At 40.9% G+C, this 16,561-nt stretch overlaps 3 protein-coding genes across 6 annotated transcripts; 2 read left to right on the top strand and 1 right to left on the bottom strand.

Annotated features, from left to right (window-relative positions):
• The first annotated feature begins 87 nt into the window (after window positions 1–87).
• Window positions 88–1,079, top strand: RpS15 (ribosomal protein S15). The gene is made up of 4 exons (XM_064686614.1): window positions 88–203; window positions 400–488; window positions 568–790; window positions 845–1,079. Exons 1-4 carry the CDS (start codon window positions 195–197, stop codon window positions 968–970), a joined length of 447 nt encoding a protein of 148 aa, XP_064542684.1. The 5' UTR covers window positions 88–194; the 3' UTR covers window positions 971–1,079.
• A 41-nt stretch (window positions 1,080–1,120) lies between these two features.
• LOC135431459 (serine/threonine-protein kinase meng-po) lies at window positions 1,121–6,138 on the bottom strand. Of its 3 annotated transcripts, XM_064686611.1 has the most exons (9): window positions 5,957–6,136; window positions 4,914–5,122; window positions 3,314–3,575; window positions 3,160–3,259; window positions 2,917–3,099; window positions 2,683–2,854; window positions 2,304–2,621; window positions 1,899–2,247; window positions 1,121–1,397 (listed from the first exon to the last, which is right to left on the bottom strand). In XM_064686611.1, the coding sequence occupies exons 2-9, from the start codon at window positions 4,968–4,970 to the stop codon at window positions 1,213–1,215; spliced, it is 1,626 nt and encodes a 541-aa protein (XP_064542681.1). In that variant the 5' UTR covers window positions 4,971–5,122; window positions 5,957–6,136; the 3' UTR covers window positions 1,121–1,212. The 3 variants fall into 3 exon arrangements, with proteins under 3 accessions (XP_064542681.1, XP_064542679.1, XP_064542680.1); XM_064686609.1 differs by having other exon boundaries at window positions 1,121–2,247; window positions 5,957–6,138; XM_064686610.1 differs by having other exon boundaries at window positions 1,121–2,247; window positions 4,914–5,095; window positions 5,957–6,138.
• Window positions 6,139–6,989: 851 nt separating this feature from the next.
• Window positions 6,990–16,166, top strand: DAT (Sodium-dependent dopamine transporter). Of its 2 annotated transcripts, none has more exons than XM_064686612.1 (8): window positions 6,990–7,245; window positions 8,404–8,663; window positions 13,080–13,214; window positions 13,286–13,440; window positions 13,509–13,678; window positions 13,739–14,116; window positions 14,195–14,432; window positions 14,520–16,165. In XM_064686612.1, exons 2-8 carry the CDS (start codon window positions 8,483–8,485, stop codon window positions 15,141–15,143), a joined length of 1,881 nt encoding a protein of 626 aa, XP_064542682.1. In that variant the 5' UTR covers window positions 6,990–7,245; window positions 8,404–8,482; the 3' UTR covers window positions 15,144–16,165. The 2 variants fall into 2 exon arrangements, with proteins under 2 accessions (XP_064542682.1, XP_064542683.1); XM_064686613.1 differs by lacking the exon at window positions 6,990–7,245 and adding an exon at window positions 8,317–8,335 and having other exon boundaries at window positions 14,520–16,166.
• The last annotated feature ends 395 nt before the right edge of the window (window positions 16,167–16,561 follow it).

Raw genomic sequence — 16,561 nt, 5'->3', positions numbered from 1 at the left:
TGATTGAATTTGGTTCTTTCGAACCATTTTTTTGCGCTCATTTAGTTCCGATTAATTGCACGCATCTCCAGTTTGTAGCAGTGTGACCATATATGCAATCAGAAAACATACCGTCTGGCAGCGCCATTTTCTCGAGTCTGGTGGCAACGCCGCGGTGTGTGTTTCTTTCCGTTCCGTAGACTGCAAACGTCAAGATGGCCGATGTAATTTTTGTGTAAAAATCTAGAAAAATATTAAGCATCCGTGTGCAGTACGGCAAGAGTTCAGAAGATTTACGAAGTCCAATGTGCTGCGCATGTTTGCAAATATTATTTTAGAGTTTTACGTGCTAAATTCTATACGAAATTGGCGATAAATTGTGCTAATAAATACCCATTGTTTTTCTATGACACAAAACAGCAAGTTGATGAAACTCTTAAGAAGAAGCGTACCTTCAAGAAGTTCACCTACCGTGGTGTGGACTTGGATCAGCTGTTGGATATGCCCAAGTGAGTAGCTAAACACGGGTGCTGAGCGGCGTCCCAAAACTAACCTCACTGTTTACTTCTATATCGTCACCGCGCGCAGCAACCAGTTGGTGGAGCTGATGCACAGCCGTGCCCGCAGGCGTTTCTCTCGCGGTCTGAAGCGCAAGCCAATGGCCCTGATCAAGAAGCTGCGCAAGGCCAAGAAGGAGGCTCCACCAAATGAGAAGCCAGAGATTGTGAAGACCCATCTGAGAAACATGATCATTGTGCCCGAGATGACCGGCTCCATCATTGGCGTTTACAATGGCAAAGACTTCGGCCAGGTGAGCAAACTTTTTCCCACTGAAATGCTTGTACTAATTCCGCCTCGTTAACAGGTCGAAGTTAAGCCTGAAATGATTGGCCACTACTTGGGTGAATTCGCGCTGACCTACAAGCCCGTCAAGCACGGTAGGCCCGGTATTGGTGCCACCCACAGCTCACGTTTTATTCCCCTCAAGTAAGCGCCAGCACTGTGTCTGGAGCAGAGTCGTCGCCTGCTTGTGTGTGGGCCGGGACTTGTTTTTGGATTTTTACGCGTAATAAAGGAAACGTAATTTTTTAAGAACGTAATGCTGCCTTTCAATCTTCTCTGAAGAGTTAACACAGGACACTTAACAAATTTACGTTTTATGTTTATTGGAACTTGCAAATTGTGTATATATTTTATTGGATTTATGTGTGTGTGATGCAACCGTGGCACAAGCTATCTTCGCTTTCGCGCACTATTGCTGTTGGTGACCCCAACACGGTCGTAGGCCGTGTCCTTCATGTTCAAGTTGGATTCACGTGCGCCATTGTAAACCATCTGGCGCTGAGTGTTATGGCCCTGTGGATGACTTGTGTGCATCATGTCGTTCACATCGGCCGATCCGTAAGCGCTGTCTTTGACTTGAGAATCATGGTGGGAGCGATTAAAATAATTCGATTGCATTGCTGCGGGAGGCGTCGCAGGCACTACAGGATTAGCCAGCACTGGGAGTTGGGCAAGCGATTGGAAGGCATTAGTCAAGCCCGTGAAAGTCACCGTTTTGATTTGATTAGTTTTGTTAGGAATATTGTTATTGTTACCGCTCGTAAAGTAGGCGCTGCCATTGGGCACATAGCTTGTCTGCATGGGCTGCAGGCTCTGGTTATTGGTGTTAAAAGCGTTGTAGGAGTTGGCATTGTCAATGGCCGGCATGCTGGTGTACATGGCTGCCTGTAACGAGTCGGACTTGGAGCGCTGGAGAATACTCTTGGTAGTCATCCGGGTGCCAACGCCAATGGAGTTCTTGGAGGCAGGTGTGGAGGATTGTGCCTCGGGCGGCACGTCGAGCGTGGTTAGTAGGCTGCTGCTCTGTGACTGGTTTAAAAAGCCGTCGACTTGGAGAAGTGTTGGCTGACCCTTACCTAGCCGGTTCAGCTCCATTTCCATTGAGTTATAAATGGTCAAATTGCTGGCCAGCATATCCTGCCTGGAGCCCAGTGTCAGCAGGCTGTCTGCATTGGTGAGCGTTGATGTGGAGGCAAGATTAACGGACTTGGACGAGTGCATGGCCATGCCCATTTCGCTGGGTCCCTGCTGCAGTGCACCCGTGCGGGGATCAAAGTGCTTCTGGGTGGCATCTTTCAATGTGCTCTTAATTTCCTTGGGCTTGGCCGGCTGCTGTGGCTGGCGTATGGAGGAGATGTGTCCGGGCATTGGCTCGCGTGAGACGGACGAGGACGGCGACGCGGAGTTGGTCTCCTCGTTCTCTTCCTGCAAAAAAGCAAAGCGATGCAGAAGAGCATAAGTAGAAACTTGTTGGAACCTACTTCATCCTCCTCTGTTATTATGGACGACTCTATCCAGTCTTTTATGCGATTCTTTTTCTGCAGACGATCGACATTCGTTTCGATTCCACAGTCCGCCAATGTGTACAGCAGGCGATTCTTCTCGTCGGGACTGCTGTGAAAGGAATACATTGAGGGGCACAGTTCGTCTGTCTCATATTCGGCCATCTCCTTCTCCGCCGTCTTGGCCAGCCAGCGATCGTCCATGAACTTGCTTAAGTCTCCCAGACTCTTTGGCCTGCTCCCGCTTCGTGGCTCCAGGAATCGCTTAAACATACGCTGCGCCCGCGAAGTCAGCAGCTGTGTAAAAATGAAAAGTAAATATATGTATATAGAAAATTGGGAGATGATTCAACTCTACCTTAAACAGTTTGGGCGTGCGTCGCAGCGGCATCATCATCATGCTGCCCTGCCACACCAGATAGCGGACGTACCGTGGATCCTCCGAGGAGGCCTTTTGCCAGGGCAGACAGCCGGTCAGGCACACGAATATAACAATGCCAAACTGCCACACATCGTGACTGGGATCGGCTCTGGAAGAGGAATACATGCATTAGCAGATCGTATATATATATAATAATGTACAGTTATTTACTTGTAGGTGCCTTCGGGCTTCACTTCTAATACTTCCGGCGGACTGTAGGGCAACCATTCGTTGCGACGCTCCACTGTGGTACCAGACTGAAAGGACTCACCGAAATCACAAAGTTTGACACGTTGAAAATCCGAACGATATATGAGCACATTATCAAGCTTAATGTCCCGATGCACTATGTCTCTGTAAAGAAAGAGAGAGTTTTATCTGCAGGATCTAGAGAATGTTTATAATCTGACTCACTTTGAATGCATGTAATCTATAGCGGAGGCCAACTGTTTAGCAATACGCTTGCTGTACACCTCACCTACGCCAGTTTCTGTCACATTCGATGTAAGATCACCTGAAAGGAAAAGAAGCAGATGTAAATTGGACGAGGTTAATGTCGATTACTTACCCAGCGGTGCATATTCCTGGGTGAAGACATAAAAGCCAGCCGTCTCGAAGGCCACATCGTATGTGGTGACAATATGCCGATGTACGCCCAAATGGAGTCCATAGTGAAATTCGCGATAGAAATCGCGCAGCGTGACATACGGCTTGGGCACCGCCTTGAGTACCATTTCAGTTTGAGATCCGCGATGTTCAACCAACAATATCTTTCCAAACCAGCCTTCGCCAACAATTTGGATGATGTCAAACTCATCCACAAGTTGTATCTGATGAGGGAAATAATTTCAAATGTAAAAATTGACTCTTGCTTAGAACAGATCTGTGGCACCTGCCCCAAATGATGCACCCCCACGAAATGAATTAGTAATTGCCCAATATATGCTTACATATACATATATATATATATATATATATATATAAACAATACGTGTATGTGTAAGCGCACGACCAGACGAATTTAATGTTACTCTATTTTTGACATAATGCCCAGTCGCCGTTTGCTGCCCAATAAAATGAGTTTTTTCTTGGTAGCGTTAACTATTAGCTGAGCGAAGAGATTTTTGGCCTTGTGCCAATTGAAAGCAGTTCAAAATCGACAGGCTGACCGAAGCTGCAATACCCTACATAACTAATGAAATTAGTAAAGATATAGAACTAAGCAGTTAAAATCAACTTTAGCTTTAGTTTATACTAAAATAAGTATAAAGGGCCTTGAACAATTTAAGGAATTTAAATAAATTTATTTAATGTATATTAAATATATTTGGAAAAAATCAACATGATCCAAAACACGTGTGAATAAAGAAATATGATTTTTTAATTGGGACGCTTATTCGACCGCAAAGGAGGGTATTCAAAATATTCCTCGAAAAGATGTATATTGAAAGAAGCGAAGGAAATGTTTCTCTTTGGCAGATGGACTGAGTCAATACAGACTGTCTGATTATTCGCTTTATCAATCTTTCTGCCTGCTTATTCTACTTTTTTTTGTTAATATTTTTCCCGACCAAGTTTATTGCAGACAAATAACACATAAGGAAGTTGAAGCGTGCAATTACATACATACATACATACATACATACATAGATACATATGTGTCTATGTGTGTGTATGCAACGACTTTGTATAGTAACAATTCTAATAAAAACATATATTAAGTTTTTATGTTAAAACTCTTGTAAATAATTATAATAAAAAAAAGTTTTATTTAAAATGTAAATGTTAAGAAAATAATAATTAATTGATGAATTTTTTAAATTTGTTTATATAAAAATATAAATGTAAGAAAATAATAATCAATTGGGATAATTTAAAAAACACAAATTGAAACGAAATAAATTATGCTCAACCTATTTAAATTTCATTTTTACTTTTTAGCAGACTTGAAAATTACTTTTACCTTTCAATCGAATATAATTAATATGAAATGTTTCAAAAGAGTTTTTGAAGTCGAAATGACTTCAGCTGAATATTGAGAATCTTGTTTGGGGTACGTTTGGTAAACTTTCTTGTTTATTATGCTATTTTGAAATGTTTTGATTCGATTTAATTGGATTAACAGCAGATTAATGGCATTGCAGATAGATGGATATTATGCACATTACCTTTTCCAATTCGAATTCTCGAATTTTGTGTATATGCCCTCGCGGTTTCTTCGACATTTTGACGTCAGCTTGCGGTCGAGTTCAGTTTAGTTTTTTCATGTATCTTCAATTAACTAATGAGAATGTTTCTTTACTGGAGTGTCCGATTCAAGTATCTTAATTCACACGAGTCACATCTGTGCCTGATTTAATCAAAACTTATCTACACACTGGGCAAATGTAGAGAATCGTTTTTCGAATAAAAGATTATTTGATTTGCCCGTGTAAGAGTTGTAAATATTTATAGCGGCTGCACAAAGGCAATCGGTATATATATAGCATACATATATATATATATAAGTATATATATAGATAGATGTGTATATATCTTTGTCGGCCTATTTTACATGTGTTTGTATCTTTATGCGCGCATCTGCAGCTGCTTATTGCTGCTTAAGATAAATATCTTCTCGCTGCGTTTTCATTGTTTTGCACTTCCTGGAAAATGGGCGCCAAATATGCCAATTAAATGATTGCAATTAATTAGTTTATTAACTCTTTTTCAAGATGCAGCACAACACACACACACACGCACACTTATGCACTTGCAGTTGGCGAAAATAAAGTTCGCATTAGCTGCCAATCGGCTTAAGTTCAATGTTATTTCGCATTTAAATGTCTATACACACACACACACACAAGTATATTTAGTTTAGCAGTTGTTGTTGCTGTTGTTGTTGTCAAACAAAATATTTAATTGAACCGTCTGGCACACACACACATGTATAGTACATGCAAATATCTCGTAAAGCTTGCAAATATAAATGTATTTTGTTTAGTTCAGACAGGTTTTTGCCTAGGATTTTGTTGTTGTTGTTGTTGGTTGTCGTGAAATTCGTCTCGTTTCTTTTCTATTCTTTTGCCTACACATTTGCATATTATCAACAGCGAAATTAAAAATAATGCCCGTTGGCTCTTATATAAAAACAAATCAACCGTATGTTGAACATATTTTACAAAGCTATACAACTAGAGAATATTGAAAACATTTTCCATTAACTGACTGTTATTTATAGCTGTTAGAAAACTGCAGTCCATACGAATATTTAAATGTTCTCGCCGTCTATTCTCTGTGATCTTTTTTATTAAGTAAGTGCGTTGCACTTGTTCACAATGCGTTTTGTTTGTGAGTTCTGCAAATTCCGTGGCCGCATTCGATGAAAATCCGTTGCCAACTGCTCTCGACTCTCGCGACTTTTGTCGCTGGCCAGGAAAATGTATTGAAAATGTTTAAAAAAAGACATTTTGTTTACGCTGTTTTCATTTGAATTTTAGGCGTGTGTGAGCATTTTCGAAATAATTTTAAAGTTTTTTTTCGAAACATATTCAAGCTTTCTGAGAACAAAAGATCTGGAGAGCGCGGCGCATAAATAGTTCTCTTGGCGAATGTACAAGTTGTTATTGCAAAACTTTGATCAAATCGTACGTGCTACACGTTGAGGAAAATATTTGTGTTTGTTTTCGATTGTTTGGTCAATATTTGGATTAGCAAAATATTTGTTTCAATTTCTTGAACAGATAGTACAAATAATAGGCTACCTGTTTACCAAATATATATTGATTTTCTGAGCAATTTTGAATTTAACACATTATTCACATATTGTTTCAATGCATTTGTCTTTTACTTAACAGAAATGCATAACTACTTCTTAACAGAGCTCTGTTAAAAAGCTCAGCAACAGGCGGACACACAAGCTCAACATAGCGCATGAAAAGCTTGCTGTCACATACAAATGCACATGTAAGCATCATGTACACACACACACGCGCACGCACACACATATATATCTACATGCGTACATACGCACAAAGGCAACTCTAATTGGTCACTTCCGTTCTGAAGACGTTTCCTTGGCGCATGCGACGTTCAACTTCAGTAGTTGCTGCGTTTGACACACAGACAGCACCAGTTGTGTCTGTGTGTGTGCGTGTGTTTGTGTGAGTGCCTTTTGGGAGGGTGCAGGTGCAGCCAACCACTTGTCGCAGGCTATAAAAGTCACTGGCATAGCGAAATCGCTTGCATACGTTTGAATGTTACCGTTAGCGCAACAACAGAATTGTTTGCTGTTGCCCAATCTACAGTTGTTCGAAGTGTATTTAGGCTAGATGATGTACTACGGCCAGTAAAAATATGTGTGATTGATGCCAGCGGCAATTTAAGTGTGAAAAGTATTGGGCTGTTATCGTTTAAAAGGGCTTTCAATAATCATTTTTGCATAATTTGTTCGGGAATTCGAGAAATCTTAAATATGGATTGGCAAAAGTGTGTGTTTTAAGCATTGGAATATAGAAGGTATGTAAAGTGCAAATTATGTAAAAATATTAAATGCAATTGTTTTACGTTTAAGAAGATTAATTATGATTTATTTAGGCAATTTTCCTGTCTTTATTAGACGGTAAACTTTTAATGAAACATCTATAAATTTATGCTAATAAATAATTGCAAAGAATATGTTCGTTTAGTCAGAAACAAATTTACCGTGCCACAGTTTAAAATGTATTTTATTGTAAAAAGTATATACAATTTAAGTTTAGAAATGTTTCTTCCATATAATAAGTATAAGGTAACTTTTAGCTCAGAGTGTGTATGTATATATTATTCCCAGTGTACACACTTTTTTAAATTTTTTTTTAAATTTAATATGTCCTTAATTAAATATTTAATATTGAAGGATCCCCAGATAAATATAAAATTCAGTTCGATTTACAATAGACATACAAGATAAACATCTGTAAATGTTTTTGATAGAGATCAAACAGATTAAAAAAACGAATTATTGCTTCTTAAAATCGTTTTTGGGAATAAAAACAAAAAGAGTAAAAGTCTCGTCTTGTATGCAAATAGAAACAGCCGAAAGAGCTAATTTATAGTCAGTTCCGAGATCTTTTCAGAGCTTCTCTCGTTCTAATTAATTAATTGAATCGTGAGTCTTGCCGGGCTTTAATTGAGTGCAGGCAGCTCTCGGGTTAAATTGGGCTAATGCGCGAACATTTAATTGAAGCAATTCATTTGTATATAGACAGTCATATATACATATGTGTGTAAAAAATCAGATTTGCGGTGTGACAAGCTTGGAAAACAATGGAAGGAAACTCAGGCTTTGCGGTTGATATTTGTGCTGTAATTGTCAAGTGTTTGTGTGTGCGGCCGCCACACGTCGTATGCGTAATACACGAACAGGCACTTGAAGCTCTGGGCTAGAGAGCATGTCGTGGCCAAACAGAATTCAAGTGTTATGGACATTTCAGCAGCACACACACACACACACAGACACCTACACAGCTCAATTGAGCATCAAGTGTCGGCTTAAACACTCAAGCAGCGCATCGAAATTGTCGTATGCCACAAACATGCAAAAATTTGAACAGCATGTGGGCAAAAAGTATGCATGGAAAACCCTTTTAATGCAGCACTGCAATTAATATATAATTTATCCTATTTGTTCGATAGACTCGACTCGGCGTGCGACGGCGTTGGCAACTAAAACGACGACGTTTTGGCCAGGCAGACGGGCATCGTCGCAACGGCGATGTCATCGACCGGACAAATAGCAAAGACGTCCACGCCACACGACAACGATAACGATAGCATTGACGATCAGCGCGAAACATGGAGCGGCAAGGTGGATTTTTTATTATCGGTTATTGGATTCGCCGTCGATTTAGCAAACGTCTGGAGATTTCCCTATTTGTGCTACAAAAATGGCGGTGGTAAGTAGCTAAATCGCATATTATCTCCAGCCCCAGCCCCAAACCCAAACCCAAACTTGTGGCTGCCAATTAGGCGCACACTTGCGATGAACAATGCCCACAAAAATCATTTATAAGGCTTTACACATCATTGAGCGTCAGGAACTGCGGAGCCGAGTTGCTGCCATGCTGCCGCATAACAAGTGACTTGGCCTTGTTAACACTTTGACAAGTGCTGGGAAAATGCGTGCGAAGTGCTGCCATTAACTGGGCAGCAACTGCCGTGGTGTGGCGGGGTGTCGGGGGTGGCTGTTTAGGGCTCCTAAGTGCGTACTTCCTATACGAAATTACCCAGAGAGAGTCCAGGCACACTCATACACACACACACACACATAAGCTGATACATATGCTTAGGACTTGTGATCCTCGTTGGCAACGCCATCATTCAAAACAATTTCAAAGTTAAGTGCTTTTGTATGACAACTAAATCTGGCAGTCATAATCGCATTTGGCCTCCTTTTGACTCCTTGCGGCAATCTGACAGCGAGTGACTAAGCATCGCTGCGAAGGGGTCGCCAGGATATGCTTTTCTAGGCTTTTATTGTTACACAGCTACACACATACATGCACACATATGTATATATGTTATATATGTATGTATTGGGCAGGCACATCAAAATCAAGACATATTTCTATAATACGCATTGTTGGAGAATTCATGTGCGGCACACGTTTTGACGGCGGCACTTAGGCGTTGATATGAATTTTCATTCGTAAATCAGGATGTGTGTGTGCGAGTGTGTGTGCTGGTGTGTGTGTGTGTGTGCGAGTGCCTTTGCTGGTTGGCTTTTCCTTTATAGTTTTATGACTATTTCATATAGTATTTTTTGTCGTTGCTCTGATTGTTGCTGCTGCTGCTGCTGCTGCTGCTGGCCGTTGCCAGAAGCTTTTTTCTCAGCTCTTAAAAAATAAATTGTTATTTCATGCGCTTCATTGCACTCAATCAGTGACAGCTTAGTTTTCATTTTATATCATTTTCCCCGCTGCTGCTGCGGGCGTTGCCAGGCTTAAGTTGCCGCCGCGGCAGTTGGCCCACAGGTTGCGATTATTAGCTTTTAATGCCCCCCAGCTTAGTGGGCATTTAATTTTTCCTCTCCTTTTGTCTTTTACAAATACCTTGACTTGAGCAGGTTATGCTCACAATTTTATAAGCCTGACATGCATTTAATATACACAGATGCCTACATTCATTCGTGTACTTGTTAAATCTAGGCTTACCTTTTTCTATTTTATGGAATTTATGCTTTATTGTTTAAGGTTTGAAATGAATTAGTATACCTTGTTTCAAATAAATTGGAAAATACTTTGTGCACCCATCGCGAGCTAATTTTACTAAAAAATGTAATAAATAATAATTTCTTTTCAAATATGTATTTTATAACATTATATGCTTCCCTATAGATTTTCGTAACATAACGTGTTCAGACTGATTTTGAAAATTTAATCTTTTATGTTTAATTTAAATAAATATTTCTTCACTTACCATTTTTTGGGTTTCTTCTATTTTTGCATGCACAGCAAGAATGGATATTCTTGAAGAAGACAAGCTTATCCAATAAAACCATGTGATCCTCTTGCACTCAACATTTGAATAGCCCTGCGAACTATTCTACTAGTTTTTAAATTTTCAAAAATTTTAATATAGATGGTTTTTTGTGCCCGGTGGAATCGGCTAGATAGAAACATTGAATCATTCAAGCTGTCGTTTTATGATAAATAAAGATGGTAGGAACAGACAATTATTGGAAGATTTTCAATTTTTGGTACATGGAAGCGGGTATGTTGTTTTCTTTCATTTTCTATCATTTTCTTAGGATAATTATTTTGCGTAAGACCGAATTCGTTTCCCAACTTAAAATTGAGCGGAAAGCCAAAGCCTTTAGCAGTCATAGACTATTATTAGCTAAGAAATCATATTCGGTAGATTAACTTACATTAGTTAGACATTCGTCTCGTAGTTCGCCTGGAGATTGGGATTGAGATTGGGGTCAATAAGTATGGATCCAAATATACCCAATACTGAGTATCTTTCAATAACTTTTATCATAGTTCTCACTGCGAACAAGTTAAGCAGCTAAGAATCATGTTTATGCAAATATTCTATTCTTATTCTAAATCTCACTGTGTTGTATTGCCTAATTTTCATATTTTGTGGCTGTCAACTTAAAGCTGTTAAATTGACTAGATAACTAGTTTAAATAATCAATTTGCAGGCTTCTTTGTGCTAAAAATAGTCTTGGTGAAAACCGGAAGTGTTGGGCGAGGCGACGGAAATTACAGCTTCAGCAACAGAGCTGCATTTGATTTTAAGATCCTTATCTAGCGAGGTATTATTTTACGTTTTACGTTTTGTTTTACATTTTCAACATAACATAATTGACAGGCACAGTGTTCAAGCGCCTCTTTTTTTTGTGTTAGCTAACTCGTATGTGTGTGTGTAAGGGTGTGTGTGTGTGTGTGTGTGTGAGTGTATTCATAATGGCCGTTGTCAATGTAGTCGTCGTAGTTGTCGTCGACTTTGTCGCCCACTTTGCCTGCTAATAGACATAATCAAATCATAAAACGCCCCGCTGTCACTCAACAAAGTATCGATGGCACTTTAGCAATTGCCCGGGCAGGCGGAGCTGGAAGCGAACCGACCACGTCGACTGCATGAGACAGCCCAGCCCAAGCAGAGCCGGAGCGGAGCGGAGCGAAGCAGGGCGGAGCGAAGCGGTCCATACTTGTCCCTGTGTTTCTCGGTGTGTCCCCATGTCCTTGTGTATGTACGCTTGTCCCAATGCCAGCCGGGATGCTGTTAATGTTTTTAAAATGTCCTTAGAGTGGCACTTGTGAAACAATTTGATTTTGTGTGTATCTGTGCGCTTGTGTGTGTGTGTGTGTGTGCCTCTGTGTCTCTGTTCGAGCCATAGAGCGACAAAAACAGACACTGACACGGGTCAATCACACCCACACCCACAGCCACACACACTCACATAGACACACCCATCACACATTGTTATTCATAATATGTATAGTGCCTCGGGTGTTGTTAAATATTATAAAACTTGATTGCGCTTTAATCACAACGGCGCTGCCCAATCGAAGTTTGCTGCAGCCAAATCTCATTTCCCATATTATGCAGTGCTTATTAAATGAACTTTCCCAAGGGGTCAGAGATTGACACAGATTTTTTCCTATTAATATTATTATGTTATAATTATAATTGTTATTATTATTATTATTGATAATTTCAAAGTTTGCTTTTGCTGTTGTTGCGGTATATCTTTCGCCTTAAAACTTATTTAAAAATGTATAAGCCAGTAAGAGGTGATCTAATCGGGAGTGCCCGACTAGGCATCCTTATCCGTTTTGGTGGTGGCAGCTACAAAATGAAAGATACTGAATCAGTATATACTATTCTAGCGTCTAAACTAAACAAGTACTGCGCGGGCACTGGGAGGACCTATCTTCAAAAGCTCTTATAGGTTGTGAGATCGACACACATACGACAAAAACGTGCTAATAGACGGACGGACGGACAGAAGGAAAGACGGACGGACGGCAAAACGGATAGACAGACGGAAAGACGGACGGACAGACAGATGGACGAACGGAAAGACGAGAAGACCTAAGGAAGGATGAACGGACGGACGGAGAGACGGACGGATAGACGGATGGAGGGACAGACGGAGAGACGGACGGAGAGACGGACGGAGAGACGGACGGATAGTCGGAAGGAGGGACAGACGGAGAGACGGACGGAGAGGCGGACGGACAGAGGGACGGACGGAGAGACGGCCGGAGAGAAGGACGGAGAGAAGGACGGACGTTCAGATGGATGGACAGACTAACGTACAGACGGACGGGCGGACAGATATTGATGTTGTCCAAGATAATAGAGAGAAGGACGGATAGACGTAGAGCTAGACGGGCGGAGGGAAGGGGAGACGGACGGATAGACGGACGGACAGACTGACGGACAGACGGATGGACGGACGGAAAGCTATTGATGTTGTCCAAGATAATATATACTTTATGGATCCTAAGATTTGACTAATTACTATAGACTGCAGACGTTTTACTGCCTGCTAAAAATATAAATATCAAGCATATTGTTGAATTCATATTATACGAATTTTAATCTTCGAATTTTAATTTCTAAATACATACTCAGTATCGGGTTAAATCGGAACCAAAAGTGGTTGAAATTCAAGTGCCTGATTAGGAAATTTGGATCGATGTTGGATAATATGATTAAATAGCTTCCAGGTGGGCAAAACGCCGGGGAACTGAAGAGTTCGTCTTAAAAGTTCTGGTAGCATTGCCTAGAAAAGTTTTAAAAAATGATGTTAGATTAAATATAATATATATATATATATGTGCATATATTTGCAGGCGCCTTTCTTGTGCCCTACTGCATTATGTTGGTTGTGGGGGGCATACCTCTATTCTACATGGAGCTGGCCCTGGGACAGCACAATCGTAAGGGCGCCATCACCTGCTGGGGGCGTCTGGTGCCGCTTTTTAAGGGTGAGTACAAAAGGGGGTATACATAAATATTTGATGCACTTAAGGAGGATATATACTTACATATATTTTAGGCATCGGTTACGCTGTTGTGCTAATAGCTTTCTATGTGGACTTCTATTACAATGTGATCATTGCGTGGTCGCTGCGTTTCTTCTTCGCATCCTTCACCAGCGTGCTGCCCTGGACGTCGTGTAATAATCCCTGGAATACGCCCAACTGCAAGCCGGTAAAGTCAACTCAGTTAACATTAATCCCACATTTATTTTATTTATATTCACTTTTTGTTCTTCGCAGTTCGAGGGTCAGAATTCACGTCCTCTGGTTGGCAATCTGAGCGATTTCTATGCGTTCAACAATCAGAGTCTCTTCTTTGCCAACGAGTCGTATGCGAATGTTACATTTGCCAGCTTGGCACCCGTTCTGCCCGTCGAGAGATTCCAATCGGCCGCTTCCGAGTACTTTAAGTGAGTGGCACACACACACACACGTACACGATTTGGACTCAATTTCTATCCCATTTACAGCCGCTATATACTTGAGCTGAATCACAGCGAAGGCATCCACGATCTGGGCAAAATACGTTGGGACATGGCACTGTGTCTGCTTATTGTTTATCTGATCTGCTACTTCTCGTTGTGGAAGGGTATTAGTACTTCCGGTAAAGTGGTCTGGTTTACGGCGCTCTTTCCGTATGCGGTGCTGCTTATTTTGCTAATACGCGGCATCACCTTGCCGGGCTCGGCCATGGGCATACAGTATTATTTGAGTCCCAAATTTGATGCCATATTCAAGGCTGAGGTGTGGGTCGATGCGGCCACGCAGGTGTTCTTCTCCCTGGGTCCGGGCTTTGGTGTGCTGCTCGCCTACGCATCCTACAACAAATATCACAACAATGTCTACAAGTATGTCCTGATTTGTTGTAGCAGTAGCTTCTATATATTCCATGGGTTTTTCATGAACTATGTTATGTATGTTTACAGGGATGCTCTGCTTACCAGTTTCATAAACTCGGCCACGAGTTTTGTGGCCGGCTTTGTGATCTTCTCCGTGCTGGGCTACATGGCGCACACATCGGGCGTGCGAATCGAGGATGTGGCCACCGAGGGTCCGGGTCTGGTGTTTGTTGTTTATCCTGCGGCCATTGCTACTATGCCGGGCAGCATTTTCTGGGCGCTCATCTTCTTCATGATGCTGCTAACGCTCGGGCTGGACAGCTCGGTGAGTATTCAATTTGTCCAGCAGGTCAGCATGGAAAGAGGAAAACACTAATTTGCTGCGCTCGTTCTGCTCTGCTTCTTTTGACAGTTTGGTGGATCGGAGGCTATTATCACGGCTTTAAGTGACGAGTTTCCCAAGATTAAGAGAAACCGCGAACTCTTTGTGGCCGGGCTGTTCTCGCTGTACTTTGTCGTTGGCTTGGCCAGCTGCACCCAGGGCGGTTTCTATTTCTTTCATTTGTTGGATCGCTATGCCGCCGGCTACTCCATACTCGTCGCGGTGTTCTTTGAGGCGATTGCCGTTTCCTGGATCTATGGCACAAAGCGTTTTAGCGATGATATTAACGATATGATTGGCTTTCCGCCGGGCATGTATTGGCAGGTGTGCTGGCGCTTCGTGGCCCCAATTTTCCTGCTCTTCATCACGGTTTACGGCCTGCTGGGCTACGAGCCGCTCACCTATGGCGATTACGTGTACCCCAGCTGGGCAAACGCCTTGGGCTGGTGCATAGCCGGCTCCTCGGTGATTATGATACCGGCGGTGGCCATTTATAAGCTCATTGTTACACCCGGCAGCTGCAGGCAGCGTTTGCGTACTCTAACAACTCCTTGGCGGGATCAGCAGCTGGCGGTCAATGGAGTTACCACCGAGGTGACTGTCACACTGGTGCGTCTGGCTGACGGCGAGGCAGACGATGCTGCCGATGTCTGAGTTCGGCCGTTTGCACGTTTTCAGGTGTATTACGTATAGATTTGATAGAGATTTGCCAACAACTTTTACATTAATATCAACCTTGACATCAAGCTTAACATCAACTTGAATGTGTGTAGAATTTATTTATGTTCAACTTTTAGCTTGGCTCTTGGGCAACACGCACCTAGGAATCTAATGCAAATTTCGCATACAACGTACTTACTTAGGTTTCGACACCAAAGAAAAATGAAAAATGTTGTAGCTCAAAACCATAAGCCTACAGTTAAGATTAGCCCGTAGTTTCATGTTGCGCTGCATTTACACAAATACACCCTACTCATATATATAACATACATATAAATATATTGTACACCATATTATGCATACATAAAGGTATGCTTGTATATTTACCAAAACGCTGTGTAGATAATACAGAACAATTTAAGTAAACAAAAACGAAATTGTAATTGTTTAATTGATATTGATATTGATATTGCACTTAGCCAAGTTTGTGTGCATATGCAACAGGGAATTAAAGGTACGATTCACTCTCAAGATCCCCAAAATGGATGTCAGAGTTTGTATATGTACGAACCTAAATAGCTTTATTATATAGTGCGTATAGCTCGAATGTTTGTTTAGCTGAAGCTTTTAGCCACAATGTGTTATGTATATAGGTTTAAGCCATCAGTAGCTTATCTAATTACCAATTTGTAGTTGTGTCAACAAATATATCCCTGCCAAATACTTTTTATATGCTTAACTCAGGCAAAGTCTTTTTCATACAGCCATAAAAAGATTTTGCCATCATTTATACAATTTACATGTATTCACATTGTTTTCTGTTATAAATTTGTATCTAATTTTAAGTGTTATCTGAAAAAAAAAAATGTTAAAAACCAAAAGCAAAGTTGGCAGCCATCAACTTTGCTTTGAATTTATGATTAAGTTGAACAACTTTTTGCGTTAAGAGTTGATTTTCAATGCACTTTCACGCAGCCATGTGAAAGTGCAATGTGATGAACAAATATCAAAGGTATTCAATTTATGCTCAGTTCATTTATGTTCTATTAAATAAATGTATTTTAAGTTGGAATAACAAAAAAAAACACATGTGTTTTTATTTTGGGAGGTAATAATAGGGGGAGACAGTTTCTAAGCAGCAAAAAGCGCAGTCATGAAATTGGCCCAAAGAAGGAAATTCCCGGTGAACAGTAAGTATAAGGGCTTAAACGTTTGGCTAACTGTTGTTAAACATTTGTATAACCTTTACTGAATAAGCTATACCCACCTGTGATTTACTTTTCCAGTGCTCCCAATTAAAATAATTACTTTGCTTTCATTTAATCAAAGATTTTCAAACAGTTTCCTTCAGTTGCATATTTAAGAGCATTATTTTATTATTATTATTATTTCTTAATTCATTTTCGTCAAAC

The sequence above is a fragment of the Drosophila montana genome, unplaced genomic scaffold (genome assembly GCF_035044405.1).
Source record: "Drosophila montana isolate Dmon_TW-CO22-7 unplaced genomic scaffold, ASM3504440v1 contig_3200_1, whole genome shotgun sequence".
NCBI classification, from domain to species: domain Eukaryota; kingdom Metazoa; phylum Arthropoda; class Insecta; order Diptera; family Drosophilidae; genus Drosophila; species Drosophila montana.
This window is presented reverse-complemented; position numbering and strand designations above follow the sequence as displayed.

Bases quoted from the DNA above. Each gene is read 5' to 3' on its own strand.
- RpS15 (XM_064686614.1), top strand. The intron at 489-567 runs GTGAGTAGCTAA...CACCGCGCGCAG, and splicing joins CAGCTGTTGGATATGCCCAA to CAACCAGTTGGTGGAGCTGA. The intron at 791-844 runs GTGAGCAAACTT...CCTCGTTAACAG, and splicing joins ATGGCAAAGACTTCGGCCAG to GTCGAAGTTAAGCCTGAAAT.
- DAT (XM_064686613.1), top strand. From the start codon at position 8,483: ATGTCATCGACCGGACAAATAGCAAAGACGTCCACGCCACACGACAAC. The intron at 8,664-13,079 runs GTAAGTAGCTAA...ATATATTTGCAG, and splicing joins GTGCTACAAAAATGGCGGTG to GCGCCTTTCTTGTGCCCTAC. The intron at 13,215-13,285 runs GTGAGTACAAAA...CATATATTTTAG, and splicing joins TCTGGTGCCGCTTTTTAAGG to GCATCGGTTACGCTGTTGTG.
- LOC135431459 (XM_064686609.1), bottom strand. From the start codon at position 4,970: ATGTCGAAGAAACCGCGAGGGCATATACACAAAATTCGAGAATTCGAA. The intron at 3,260-3,313 runs GTAAGTAATCGA...TTTTCCTTTCAG, and splicing joins CCAGGAATATGCACCGCTGG to GTGATCTTACATCGAATGTG. The intron at 3,100-3,159 runs GTGAGTCAGATT...CTTTCTTTACAG, and splicing joins ATAGATTACATGCATTCAAA to AGACATAGTGCATCGGGACA.